Raw genomic sequence first — 13,416 nt, forward strand, 5'->3', positions numbered from 1 at the left:
TTCACTTTTTTTCAGAAGCACACCATACGTTTCATAACAGTTCAAAATGTATGGCACCAAGCTTCCGTTTCGACACATGCTTACTGTATATAGTTTGTTGTGCATACGAAGCCCTACTTTCCATACTATAAATTCCATGTTAAGTACAAGGTACGTAATTGTTAATTTAGGCCAGCTGCACGTGAGAAAATTATTGTTATTTACTTCTTATGATGTCTGTCAGTCTTTCCGGAAATGGAGCAGACAGATGATACTAAGCAGCGGTAAGCAGGTCCCTAAGCATTATTTTAATAGTATATTGGTTTTGTAGATTTGTAGCCCTACGGTTAACCAATCAATTTGCTGCGCGATTGACGTGCAAGAGAGGACAGTTTATTGAGCAGGCACCAAGAAGTTGCCTTGTAATAACACTCCGCTGGCCTGCTACTCTGCTCAGAGGTAAGGCAAGACAAACAGCTGTATGGGAAGTGATGATGATGATTGGCAGTAGGATGAGACCACTGCACGTTCGTATTCGAAAGGCCCGTTCACAGCCTTGATGGTAGGCCTGTGTCGTGGCAGCAGTCGGAAGTCATCGTAACTTTAGTATATTGCGCCGACTCGTTGGACCACTACACGTGCGTATATGCTATGGCCGTTCGAGGCCCATAAATTATCGCCGTTGTCGGCGAATGGAGTCGGAACAGTCTGTGCGTAGACATTTCAGCGTAACATCGAGAGTCCTCCGCTGACCTGAGGTCTACCTCGCCGTCATCTTCGTCGTCGTCTTCGGCCTGAGTCTCGTCCTGGTCATCCGACACCGAGGCCAGCGCTCCGGACGCCGTGTCGCGGGATGGCGACGACGAAGAGGACGGGGCCGCCGACGACTCCGTCGAGCGACTCCAGCTCGACTCCTGCTCCTCGGACGACGAGGTCTCGCCGTAGCCCGTGTCGCCGCCGCACTGCGCAGCTCCGTCGCCGGCTTCGCTGCTGTGGCAATGGGGCGCCGCCGAAGCGCCCCTGATGGGGCTCGGAGCCTGCGCGACGAGGAGACGCGGACAGTAAAAGGAACATTAGAATATACGTCTTGTTGAGTCCATAGTTGGTGCTGCATGGCTAAAAGAAGACACATATATTACTGGGAGAACGCAAGAACACGATTTTGAGAGAATTAGAAGCATACCACTATAACAAAAACGTAGATGTATAGGTGACGCCGTCTGTGGCGTTGTGCCGTTCAGAAAACGCCTTGTTGGAAGTTGCGGCATGAAACTAGAAAACCATCATCTGTTTCCTTTCCCTTTTCAGTTGTGATCCTGCGGTTCTTCTAATGTCTTCGAGTACCTTGTGTAGCATATAGACCATTTTGAAGGCCTGGTAGAGCAGTTGGTAGTGACGATCGCCATGTCTCTTTCGTATATATGTATGTGTGTGTGTGTTAATTTGCGCCCCTGTTTTCTCGGAAAGGAACGTGCATGGTCAAGCTCCAAGAGCAAAGCAATGGGAGGCTGAAGTTAAATATACCTAAGTTGGAGCTCTGTTACTAAATAACGCCTATAAATAGGAAGTATCCACGGAACGCCATATACGTCATGGTCTTGTTCGCGCGCTTTGGCCAGACCTGGCCCTCACGCGATGACCAATGCAAATAATAACGTTGTTATCCTTTGCACAGCTTCCGCTGTGCTTCCAAAGACCAGCGAATTGAGAAAACGCGTAACCGTGCTGGACATAGGACAATATGGCACCCTAAATCACGTCATCGCACATACTTCCACGTACGAAAAATATAAAAAGCCACCCTTGCTGCGAGAGGAGAGGCCAGGAGAGAGGCGTTGAAGTTCCTTCACCAGCTCGCCGCGGCATCATAAACTTTGACGGCATCCGCTCGGGCCAACCTAATTCTTCGGGCTAAATTGTATTCGAAAGCCCTTCCTTTGTTATCGCGCCTTTTCTGCCTTAACGAAGACCCCGATGGAGGTGGGACTGGTGTTCTTAGCATTCGCAAAGCGTAATGTACCAATTACGGCGTGGCTTCTCATTTCCCTTCCGTATCGCTCCGTCAATTTAATTTTCGCCGCAGTAGCGCTCGGGCGGCTCACCTTGTCCGCGGGCGCTCCGAAGCGAAGCACGGCGACCCCTGGCGGCACTGCCCCCGAGCCGCTGCTGCTGCTCACGAGGCTCGAGTCGAGGTCCGAGGTGCGCGGTTCCCGGCAGACGGCGTCGGCTGCCGCGAAGCTGCTTGTTCGTCTCCTCGCCTGAGGAGGGCTCGGCTGATCTGCGAACCGACAGCAGCTACTCGATCCAAAAACCGCCCGTGTAACGAGAGGCGTCGAGGCCGATCACCGTTCGGCCACGCATTGGGTGCGGCGTTAAGGTCGATCGAGTCGCCTCGCTTTACCCAAGCCCGTGTGAGGCTGTGAACTTGTGCGAGCTGGTGTAATTCATGAAGTTCGTGCACATGAACTCGATACGAGTGGGCCCCGTTCGAGCTGACCCAGCCCGACCAGATCGCGTTTGCATTATGGGTGTGGGGATATTCGATGTCGAATATTATCGAGTAATACATTTTTAATATTCGTATTCCATTCGCTAGGGTTGTGGTTTGGGCTAGTTGGTTCATGGGGCGAAAGTATGGAGACAGCGCAAAATTGACGGCACGCAAGACTAACAAAGGACGAACACGGCGCTGACTTAAACCTGATTTCATTTTTTTGACGTTTTTGCATATATATATATACCCTGACAATCACAAAATGCAAGAAGTAAAATAAGACCAACATAACGTGATACACTTATCTCTCGTCAAGCTACAACATTGACTTGCGTCACAAGCATGCGTTGTATTATTTGTGGGTCAAAATATCGAGTTCTTTTTGGGAGAGGGTCAGAGAAGGCACACTAACACAATTTACGCTACCTTCTGCTCCTAAAAAAGTTTCCGCAATATGTTCATATGTAAACAGAACAGCAAGGAAGCCACACTCCTGCTCCATAGGGCATGAAAGCCGCTTTGTAAAAAAACTGTCTTGAGGGTGTTGTCTATTCGGTCCCGCTGTCCCGTGTAAATAAATACGTAGACAGACAGGTAGGTGCACAAATGAGAGATCAAAAGAGCATAACTACGACGTACACAAAGCGATTAGTGGTTACACTGCAGGGATTGTGGTTGCACTCCAATCTTTTCTGAAACAAAGGTTATAGAAAAAAGAAACAAAGAAAACAAGACCTAGAGAAAGAATAGATGCCGCGGAAATAACACGCATAAAAGAAAACTGTGTCAGTATGCCTTCTCTGACCCTCTCCCCGAAAAACCCGCAAATAGCGAATAGTTAGGTTGGTTGCGCATGCCAAAAGGCGAGGTTGAATGGCTCGGAAACATTGCGGCACTGCGTTTCGAGAGCCTCACATTTCTGTAAGGGAGAGCCACAGCTTCCCTGCGTTGAGTCGGTTTCTGTGCAGGGATCTTCCTCCGTTTGCGACGAGTGGTGCCGCAGTAGTCGCCGCCTCAGGTAGTACACAGAGGGCTGCGAGCAGGCGCACAATCAATAAATCAATCAATCAATCAATCAATCAATCAATCAATCAATCAATCAATCAATCAATCAATCAATCAATCAATCAATCAATCAATCAATCAAACGCCAAGACCATCGAAATGCGCAGTAGGCGTACATCGTTTTGTTGGCATTGAAGTTTCGGAACAATAAACTAAAACTAATTGTTAACACACACACACACACACACACACACACACACACACACACACACACACACACACACACACACACACACACATATATATATATATATATATATACGTATATATATATATATATATATATATATATATATATATATATATATATATATATATATATATATATATATATATATATATATATATGTGTGTGTGTGTGTGTGTGTGTGTGTGTGTGCCGGAAACGTTAAGTAAACACCTCTCACTTCTAAAAAGTAATGTCCGAATATCAGAAATACAAGGGAAAGCACCACTTCCGATATATATATCGTCCCATAATTCTGCGAAAAAACGCATGTGCGTTGCAGATGATTGCATCCAGACCGTGCTGAAGGGGGGCTTTCGCGAAGCTGTTTGCTGGAACCCAAATGCAGCACATATTAATGACAGGTACTCCGAACGTGGTGAGTCAGGATTTCTGCCAAGCAGGCGTTATTTCACCACGGCTCGGCTTCAATTTCGCAATTGGAACGTTTATCTTAACGTTAATAATCAAGAAAAAAAAAACTTTCCAAGCCGGCCCTGCGAAAGTGGATGTCCGGCAAAGTTGTTGAAAAAGACCACCACAACTGCTGAGGGGGGTACGCAATGCTTTATGGCTTTAGAGTAATGGTAGTAGTGCTATTTTAGAGTAATATGGCAGGAATGGCAGTAATGCTAACCGTGACAGCACGCCGCCGTCCATAGTGGTGCTGCGACAACACGGAAGCCGGTTGACAGGCTTGTTATTTTATACACGAAAGACTAGGGACGTCGCAAGCTGGCATCACCGCGGCAGCTCGCTCAACAGTAATCTTTACCGGGAAACGCATGCGCAGAGCTCTACGTGCTTCCTTTTGCTATCACGAGCGCCTTTTCATAAGTTATGTGGTTTGGATGCTTGTTTCGAGCTTGGTCTTTATTTGAACGTATGCTGTTATGCATGTTGTATGCGTGATTCTAAAGAATGTATGCACTGTTCGCTTCACTTTGCTGAATGCCTGTAGGCTCTGTCTTACGGGAGTATGAGTCATTGATGATGATATTTTTCTGTCGACGGACGCGAAAGAATCCCGGTTTCCTAGCCATACACAGCTTCTCTGTAAAAGTTGATCTTTGAAAGGTTGTTTTTCAATCAGGCAATTGCGTATTGCTATTTTTAGTACTTCTAATGCCCGCCTTTTCAGGGAATCCACATGAACAGATTGAATTTTGTCATGTGTTCGACGCGATTTATAGAAAAAAAAGAGAAAGAAATCACCTCAAACTAAATAAAGAAAAAAGTATAAGCGTGAGCCTACACAGATCCTGAAACATCATTTCATATTGAGCAGTGGCATGTGGCCCTGATGATGCCTTTACGTGACGAGACTTTCAGCAGTCGCATTGTTTGCCGAAGCGTGCATTTCACGTCGTGTTTCGCCTACCATGGCATAGCCGCTGGTCGTCGCTGCCGGGTTGGCTGTTGGTTCAAACTCCTTCCTGTTCGTCTCCGAGGGCGGCTGATGAGGTCTGGTAGTCGTGCTTGCCCACTCCGACCTCATAGCCCTGTTTCTGTACGAAACAGATTCACAGATTCCACAGGACAGTTGCGACTTGGACTGGTTGGTATACATTTTCGGCAACAAAAGTAGCACAACCGGCGTCCCGTGTTTCCGCGTTGCGATATAGTTCTGTCCCCTCCTCCCCCCCCCCCCCAAAAAAAAGAAAACAAATAAAAATAAAAATTACTTTAGCGTGACTGCCAGTTGAGCCTGCTTAGCCATTTGTATCAGCGTACCAGTGCATTCTTGCAGTGTGTAGCGGTGTGATAAGTGTTCATGCCAGTGTGTGCAGAAGATTTGCCAGTGTTATATTACGCGTATTATGCTGATGCTGCGCGTCCTTTTGTCACCAAACGAGGGCTTAGCTTCCAACGCTGCACTCTTGCACGCATTCACCGCGTCCTCCCCGCTCTTCTCTCTTCTTTCTATATTTTCCCTTTAGCGTATGTTAGATAGCCAGACGCTTTTACGACTGACATCCGTTCCTTATCCTTTTCTTTTCTGTCTTTATGCTATTTTATTTCATTTATAACAAGCATGAAAATACACATAAGTAGCTAAAGTACCTCTTTAGTAAAACGATCTTATATAACGCTTGCGTTGCTCTTAAGGCTCACTCACACTAGGCCGATCCGACACCAATTTCAGTCTTCCGACTGTCGGCAAGAGCGTATTTTACCTTCGTGTCGGTGCCTCTGCCACACTGTACCGACGCCGAGCTCTCCGCCTACCGTCGGCAGATTGTCGGCGTCGGTACAGTGTGACGGAGGCGCTCACACAAAGGTGGAACTAAATCGGTGTCGGACCGGCCTGATGCGAGTGAGCCCTTATTAAACTAGTTCTGGTTCTTTCCGTTGGGGTGAAGCGCGTTTGACGATAACCGGTGAGCTATTTAAAAATTTTGTGGCGGACTGTGAAACCATTAGTTTCGTATACTTTGTGCCCAGCGTGAGACATGTAACATACTTGTACATTTTGAGGAGCTAATCCTGTAACGTTATGAGTGATTAATTTTGTTCGCACAATATTTTCTTACAAGTGCTTATGTCGCTGTTGAAGATGAAATGGGATGCAGTAGAGCGGTAAATGATGTGAGCTTACGGATATCGAAAGAACAGGACCCATATTCAGAAGTCATTACGAAAGGCGCGATTTTCCGCCGTCGCGGCAGACGTCTCGTTGTGTCGTTCACCATCGTGAACTCCGGATGCGCCAATGACGGCTGCTCAGAAACGTGCTCACGTAAGACAAGTTTTGTGAATACGGGCAGGAACATGAAGAAAGAACCGATATAAGCTTAAAGATGTGTTTTTTCGATTACTCCTTCGCTCAGCATAGCGTAGCATTCCTGATTACCATCCCTGCCTTTTCCCTTTCCTTCCCACAAGTATGGAAGTATGAGTGTGTGCTAACTGAGGTTCGTGCATTCGATTCATTTCATTACCTTAAAGACCCCACGGTGGAATTGCAAAGGGGCAGGGTACACAAGTAACAATAATGCAAATAATTTATCAATATAATGCAATGCAAACGATACAGGCATACATGAATACTAACTACAATAACGTATCACATAAAATTACAAAATTATTGGCGCATGTGTAGTACACAAATTCTTATTGACAGATGAAAAAAATGAGAAACAAAAGTAATCATTTAGTGCGCTAATGAACGATGATCTGACGATTCAATGTAAGCTGTGGTTAAACTTGTTACGTTTGAAAATGCAGTATACTGTAAGTAACATTAGCTGCAAGTATGAATAAATAAATAACGCCACAAAGTCGTAAAGGCGCAGTCGTGAAGACGGCCTAGCCTGTTTAGTAATGAAAATACTCTAGGTCGTAGGTTGTAGATGTAAAGGTTTAAAATGTGCAGAACAATGCGGTTACCTTCTTCTTGTTGAACAGGTGCTGCTGGCGGATTCAGACGAGTCCCGACTGGATTCATAGTTCTGAAAAAAAAAAAAGCCAGAGTAGCCACGTTTTCACCTATGCTTCAACTCTATAAATACGCTTAAACTATTAGGTGTGCGGCATGCCGACACAGTGGAAGTACGAAAAAAAAATTTTTTTCTACGTCATGCGAACTGGCCCAGCTCTGTTCACGTGAAGGCACTGCACGTAAATGCTCACCCTTGGAGAATGCGGAGATCTCCTGGCCGTGCGGATCTTAAGCCGTGGTACGCTGTTGCTTCGCTGCGATGAAATATAGAAATAACTGTTACGTGATTATTGCGGAATTACAGTGCATCGGAATTACATCTTTTACGTCATATACCTAGTGTACAGCGCATTGTATTATTACTGGAGTTCAATCATCAATGAAGTAATAAACTTTCTCTAAACACAGAAGGAAATTAATTTTATTTCAAAGGAAATAGTTCCATTTTCATGTTTATTTATTTATTTAAAATACCTTACAGGCCCATTTAAGGGCATTGGGTAAGGGGGGACACAAAGTAAGTGTTTCAACAGGAGTAAATAATATAAACATCAATACAGGCTTTCACAAGATAAGTAAAGCAGTACAGGAGTAGAGAATATAAATATCTATACATGCATTCACAAGATAAGTAAAACGAAGTTCAATAAATGTTTGTCTAGGCTAAGCTTTAGAGAGCGTAAACACAGTAGTATACTCATGCTCACAAAAATATAAAAATACAAGTGTGAAAAACAGCGAAGGAAAGCAGGTCAATAACATCCTTATACAATGTTTCTACAGGAAATTCAGCAATTCTTCGCGAAAAGCGAAGAATTGACGCTAAGTGACGAAGTGACGAAGTGACGCTAAGAATCTTCAAGTATTTAAATATTTCTGCTTTTTCGACATAATACAACAAATTGGAACACTTTCAAGCCATGGCATTTAGTTCCGGTCTGTTTCCACGTGCTTTCATGCGAATAAATGTAACCGTTGAGTGATTCCATTTTTTCTTCTATGCGATTGTTAACCGGAGTAGTTGCAGCACATTTCCGGTGCACCGCGCTTCACGTGATTCACGGAGCTCTCATTGCCTATATGCTGCATGGGACGTGAGTGATGTGGACGCACGAGCTGTGACGTCACTGCTGACGGGGAGGCAGACTTTTCCGATGTTGAGGGGGTGGGGCAGTGCTAGTCGTAATTTGTTAAAATCCCACGCGGCGGTCGAAAAACCCTGCATTACCCTATGCGCCCTTTGTGTTGAGTGCATACATAATAAAGTGTTAGTGCATACATAATAAAGCGCATACATATTACAGAGAAATAGGACGAAAACTGCGACTATTGCTTTAGCACAGCTGCGAAACACACGGTTCACCTGCGGGCATGGAGACGGACAGTAGTTCCGTCGCAATTCCGCTATGAGACGACACCTAATTTTATTTCAAAAAGCGCATTTGTGCTCTTCACGTCAGACATGTGTTCACAGGGGCAGTTAAAATGCAAATAATTAAACTGTGACGTAAAAATGCCGTAAGCGAATGAAGAGCGCACAAGTCAAAGCGAATGTTTTAAGAAATAGCAGCGTGGCGTGTGTTTCTCTTCTGTGTGTGTCGTCCAAATGTTGTGCAGTCGAGCCTCTAAAGCGCTTGTATATATATAATTATATCGCTGTGGAATTTTCGACATTTCTACTTGCACGACGCTTTCAAAGAGAAATAGAAAAGAAAGAAAGAGAACGAGAGGACGTGAGCATGCCTGCGCTTTGTTGAAACGCAGTCGCCCAGGTGTTGCTAGATTGTTCTGACATTGAGTTGTCTTTTCCGTTCATTTTCATTTCCCTTCAGTTTATCACTTCTGCACTTCATTTAAAACTGCAAATAACTTCCGCTTTGCTTCCCTTAGCTTCATTATCTGTTGGCTTCATACGGTTGTCTTTAACAAAAAATTGGGCTCCTCGGTTCCCCTCCTTCTCGTTCACGTTATGATATACGTGACTATTGAAATGCTCCCGTTGTACATACATGTTCAACTCTAATTGGCTTACTCTATGCGAGAAAAGTGTTCCAGCTTCCCCTTCTCGACCGTTTTCATTTCTTTTTGATACCATCGTACGTGCTGAGGAACACTTAGTGCAGTCGTAATGTGTTCCGTGTCATGAATTTCAATTAGGACGAAATGCAAAAACGTTCGCGTACTTAGATTCAGGCGCACCTTGAAGAACCCCAGGTGGTCAAAATTAATCCGAAGCGCCAAGCTACGGTGTGCCTCGTAATGTGGTCGTGGTTATGACCCGTAAAACCTCAGCATTTATTTTTAACAAATTTTAACCCTGTCTTCAACCTTAGCTGATGATACAAAAAAGCGCGCTTCTTCTCGGAGGCTTTGCGCACAACGCTACGTTCTGATGCTCGCAGTGTTCTGCTTTCTTTTATTGACGCGGTGTAGTAGTAGGAGAGCCTTAAGCGGCACCACCTACTCCTCGTCGCTTGGCAAATGTATATATATATATATATATATATATATATATATATATATATATATATATATATATATATATATATATATATATATATATATATATATATATATATATATATATATATATATATATATATATTCTCAAAAAAATTTGCGCAGAAGGCTTCGCAAATGCACCGCAAGGTACAGTCAGCATGAACACGAAGTTCTGTACACGAGTCAAGGAACTTATCGAGGATAAACACGTACACAGTTGCAACAGGCGAGGCCGAGCTTCCCTATCCTAATTTCTCTTGCGGCTGAAACCCGGGGATGCGATTGCGCACCAGAGTTTCTTGGAAAGGTAGCGTGCACCTCTTTTCCCGGCAATCGTTCAGTCTCAGCTAGTGCAGCCCCCCCCCCCCCCCCCTATCCGGTACGTACAGCCGTAATGTTGGGAAACGGAAAGTTCCGTCGCCGCTTACACTGTCTTCAGTCATTCTAAAACTCTGTCGTTTACAAAACTCACTGCAGCTTAGGGGCGCGTATTCGTGCGAGCACTTACGATGGCCAGCACGAGTGTCGCTGCCGCCGGCGCGGCGTCCGCCCTGCAGCGCCTCGCCGTGGGCCCGTCGGCGGCCAGCCAGAGCGGACTCGCAGGGGGCGACGACCAGGGGCCGCCGCACCAGCCGCCGGCCGCCAGGGCCCGGCTGCGCAGAACACGTTCCGGTGCCGATGTGATGTGCTTGGCGAGTATAGATCGCAGCTTCTTGAGAGATCCCACACATCGCACGTGCACAGGGTGTCCAGCTAACTTTGGCCAGAGTTCCAAAAACATGTTGTTTGCCGTCGCTTGGAGATACTCAGATTATTAGCTTCTCAGTCAGCCTAATTAGATGATTAAATAATTAGTTTTAAATAACTAATCAACTTCTCAAATATTATAATTGGATGAAAAGTGTAAATGAGAAATTTGTGCAGCAACATGAAAAACTCCCGATACAGCTTTCTCTTGCTCAGTACGTGCCACATAAACATGTTTTTCCGAGCGTGAAAGAAGCCTGCGAATACACGCAAAATTGCAGCGCGACTGACCGCTCGAGGCACTTCGCGCGTACTCGTGGCCTTCTTTCATGCCTGGAAAAACACTTTTATGCAGCACTTGTTGAGCAACACAAAGCTGTAGCGCGATTTTTTCATGTTGCTCTACAATATTCTCATTGACACTTTTAATCTATGTAATTGCATGATATTTGAGTTCATTAATGTTAGGACGATTTATGCAATTAGGTAGAGTGAAAAAAATTGGTTTGAGTATCTCCAAGCGACGGCAAACGACATTACCTTGGTTCTGCCCAGCTACGTGGCAATTGCATATTTGTAAACTCTGGTTATAGTTAGCTGGGACACCCTTTGTAGTGTACCCACGCACAAATAACCACACACAGATCCGACATAGTCGCAATCACCGTACAACATAAGACAGACGTCCGCAACGGTGGATCAGTGGATGTGGTGTTCCACAGTTTAGCACAAGTGTGGGGCCCGACACCCAGCCGCAGTGGCTGTATTGCGACGGCTGAATAATAATAATAATAATAATAATAATAATAATAATAATAATAATAATAATAATAATAATAATAATAATAATAATAATAATAATAATAATAATAATAATAATAATAATAATAATAATAATGCGTGTGAATCGATCTTTGTGTGCGCGGAAAGGAACATTGCAGTCTCGGCCGAAAAGCGATGCCTTAATAGCGATGAAATAGATTAGACAACTACATGAACTAATGTTCGTATGTTCATAACCCGCGTAAGTTGTCGTAAATATGCGCTTGTCAATTAAATTAACAAATATGGCGTCACGCGCGTGCAGGCGAATGTGAGCGGATCTCACTCGATGACCGCAAACGCTCGCTCTCACAATGCTGGCGTGATGAAGAGCGCCGGTCACAGAAAGCCAACGCTTTGGGCTGCCTCTCGCTTTAACGCTTTTCCGACACTTGAGATTACGCGACCTCAATTGTTCTATAAGCCTAAATGGCGCACATAAAGCGACAAGCCACATTGGCTCGCCGAACATTTAACCTTTGCACCCTCCGCACATTACCTTCGACATTGGGCGCGAGGGAGTGCGCTTGGTAGTTTGAATGTAAAAAAAGGACGAAGCGAAGTCGACGCACCGTCAGTGCTGTATGCGCTGAATCGCTTCGATGGCGGAGCCAGGGCGCCGTTGGGCGCACTACACTATAAGCACAAGAGCGCTCCTGTTGAGCTATGCAGTGCACTAGAGCGGAGCAGGCAGTAAAACGACAAGCTAACGTTACTTGACGTGTCACTGGGCGCGAACTAACGCCGACGGCTTCCCGTCGGTCTCATCTCGTGCACCATCGAGGTGCGTCCTCTGCAGTGCCGGTGACGGCGCTCCTTATCACGCCAACCTTGCGAGAATATATCGGCCGGGGCGCTTCTACCCAGAAGCAGTTGCCTTGCACGCTGCGTCGAGCAAACATGTCGCGCTTCCTTGTACTCGTAGTTAAGAGCACCGCCCGAGTAGTCCAAGCTGGACGATATATCTTGCTATTGCTGTCAGTGCTTCGCCGCCTTTGGCGAAACTGCCAAATTTCCGTGGTTGTTGTTTACCATTGCTTGGTCAACTTGCATTTCATGAAAGTTTTTATTGGACAGCTTTCTTGTTTGATGTAGCCCGGTTTTTTCCTGCCATCTGTCTGACCGTATTCGAGAAGCAGCTATAGTTATCGAACGCCAGATAGTGTTCGATGTGCCGGTGAAACGGTGTGCGATCACTTATCGCTTGGCGCTTATCGCTCACGGCTTCTCAGAAAAGCGCGCCGGGGTTCTTCTAGAAGCAGCGACTGTTGATGTTGACGTTATCCCCAGGCGTCTAGATATCTGGTCGATGCTAGACACCCTCGGCGCTTGTATACAAGTGAGGTCGGGACTCTGTAAGTCACGCTCGGTCCATCGCTCTGGGTCTCCGCGTCGCTCTACAGGAGTCGTTCGGGCCAAAATGCCTCGCCGCAAAATGTCTCTTATCCTAGCCGAGTTTGAGCCCGCCGAAACCGCTCGTCGTGGCTATGCGGCTCAAACGCCTGACGTCCATGCTGTCCTACTGGAACGGATCGCAAAACGTGAACTCTACTAATAAATGAAATCAATAAAAGCAACGGACATTGAATGTCAAAGTAATTTACATAGTGACACTAATGTAGCATAATGTACGTAGTCGTCTCTAACACTTCAATGTAATGAAGCATTTAATCTTTAACAACCCCTAAGCCATTCCCCAGACCCGTGCCACCAGTTGGCAAACACATCACACTGCGGTTGCCGGTTCACTCCAGGGCGCCAGGACGATCGATTCCTGAGGGCCCTTCTTACAACCGAACAACAGTGGTTCGCACCGTGTCGCCCCCAACTTTCATTTTTCTGACCTTTCGAATCTCGGGGTTCGGCTTTGAACCGTGGTCGGTCTAGATTAGATTAAATGCAGATATTCGCACACAATGCGACCCCAGCGACGTATTTCAAGCTCTAAAATACACGTGACAGCAGCACAGAAAAACAAAAGGCGCAGAAGAGTTTTTCTTCGTGCTGGCAATGCTTTCCCCGATTGCTCCATTAGAGGAAAAGAGACTCGCAGAGTCGTTAGGCTGCAGTGCGGTCGTTATGAGCGAGCTGATTAGGCGGAAACATTGCCACTCGCCCGAGAAAGTGAGAGAGGGCGAC

The 13,416-nt window shown here is 45.7% G+C and overlaps 1 protein-coding gene across 1 annotated transcript in view; it reads right to left on the reverse strand.

Moving 5' to 3' along the window:
• LOC142590815 (uncharacterized) overlaps window positions 1-10,489 on the reverse strand; it is a 28,562-nt gene extending 18,073 nt beyond the window's left edge. The window contains exons 1-7 of the mRNA XM_075703219.1: window positions 10,217-10,489; window positions 7,398-7,460; window positions 7,155-7,216; window positions 5,146-5,272; window positions 3,389-3,506; window positions 2,082-2,257; window positions 733-1,016 (exon numbers count right to left, since the gene is read on the reverse strand). Coding sequence (XP_075559334.1) covers window positions 733-1,016; window positions 2,082-2,257; window positions 3,389-3,506; window positions 5,146-5,272; window positions 7,155-7,216; window positions 7,398-7,460; window positions 10,217-10,489 — 1,103 coding nt within the window. The remainder of the gene's footprint in view (window positions 1-732; window positions 1,017-2,081; window positions 2,258-3,388; window positions 3,507-5,145; window positions 5,273-7,154; window positions 7,217-7,397; window positions 7,461-10,216) is intronic.
• Between the last annotated feature and the right edge of the window lie 2,927 nt (window positions 10,490-13,416).

Source organism: Dermacentor variabilis, chromosome 8 (assembly GCF_050947875.1).
Source record: "Dermacentor variabilis isolate Ectoservices chromosome 8, ASM5094787v1, whole genome shotgun sequence".
Lineage (NCBI taxonomy): Eukaryota > Metazoa > Arthropoda > Arachnida > Ixodida > Ixodidae > Dermacentor > Dermacentor variabilis.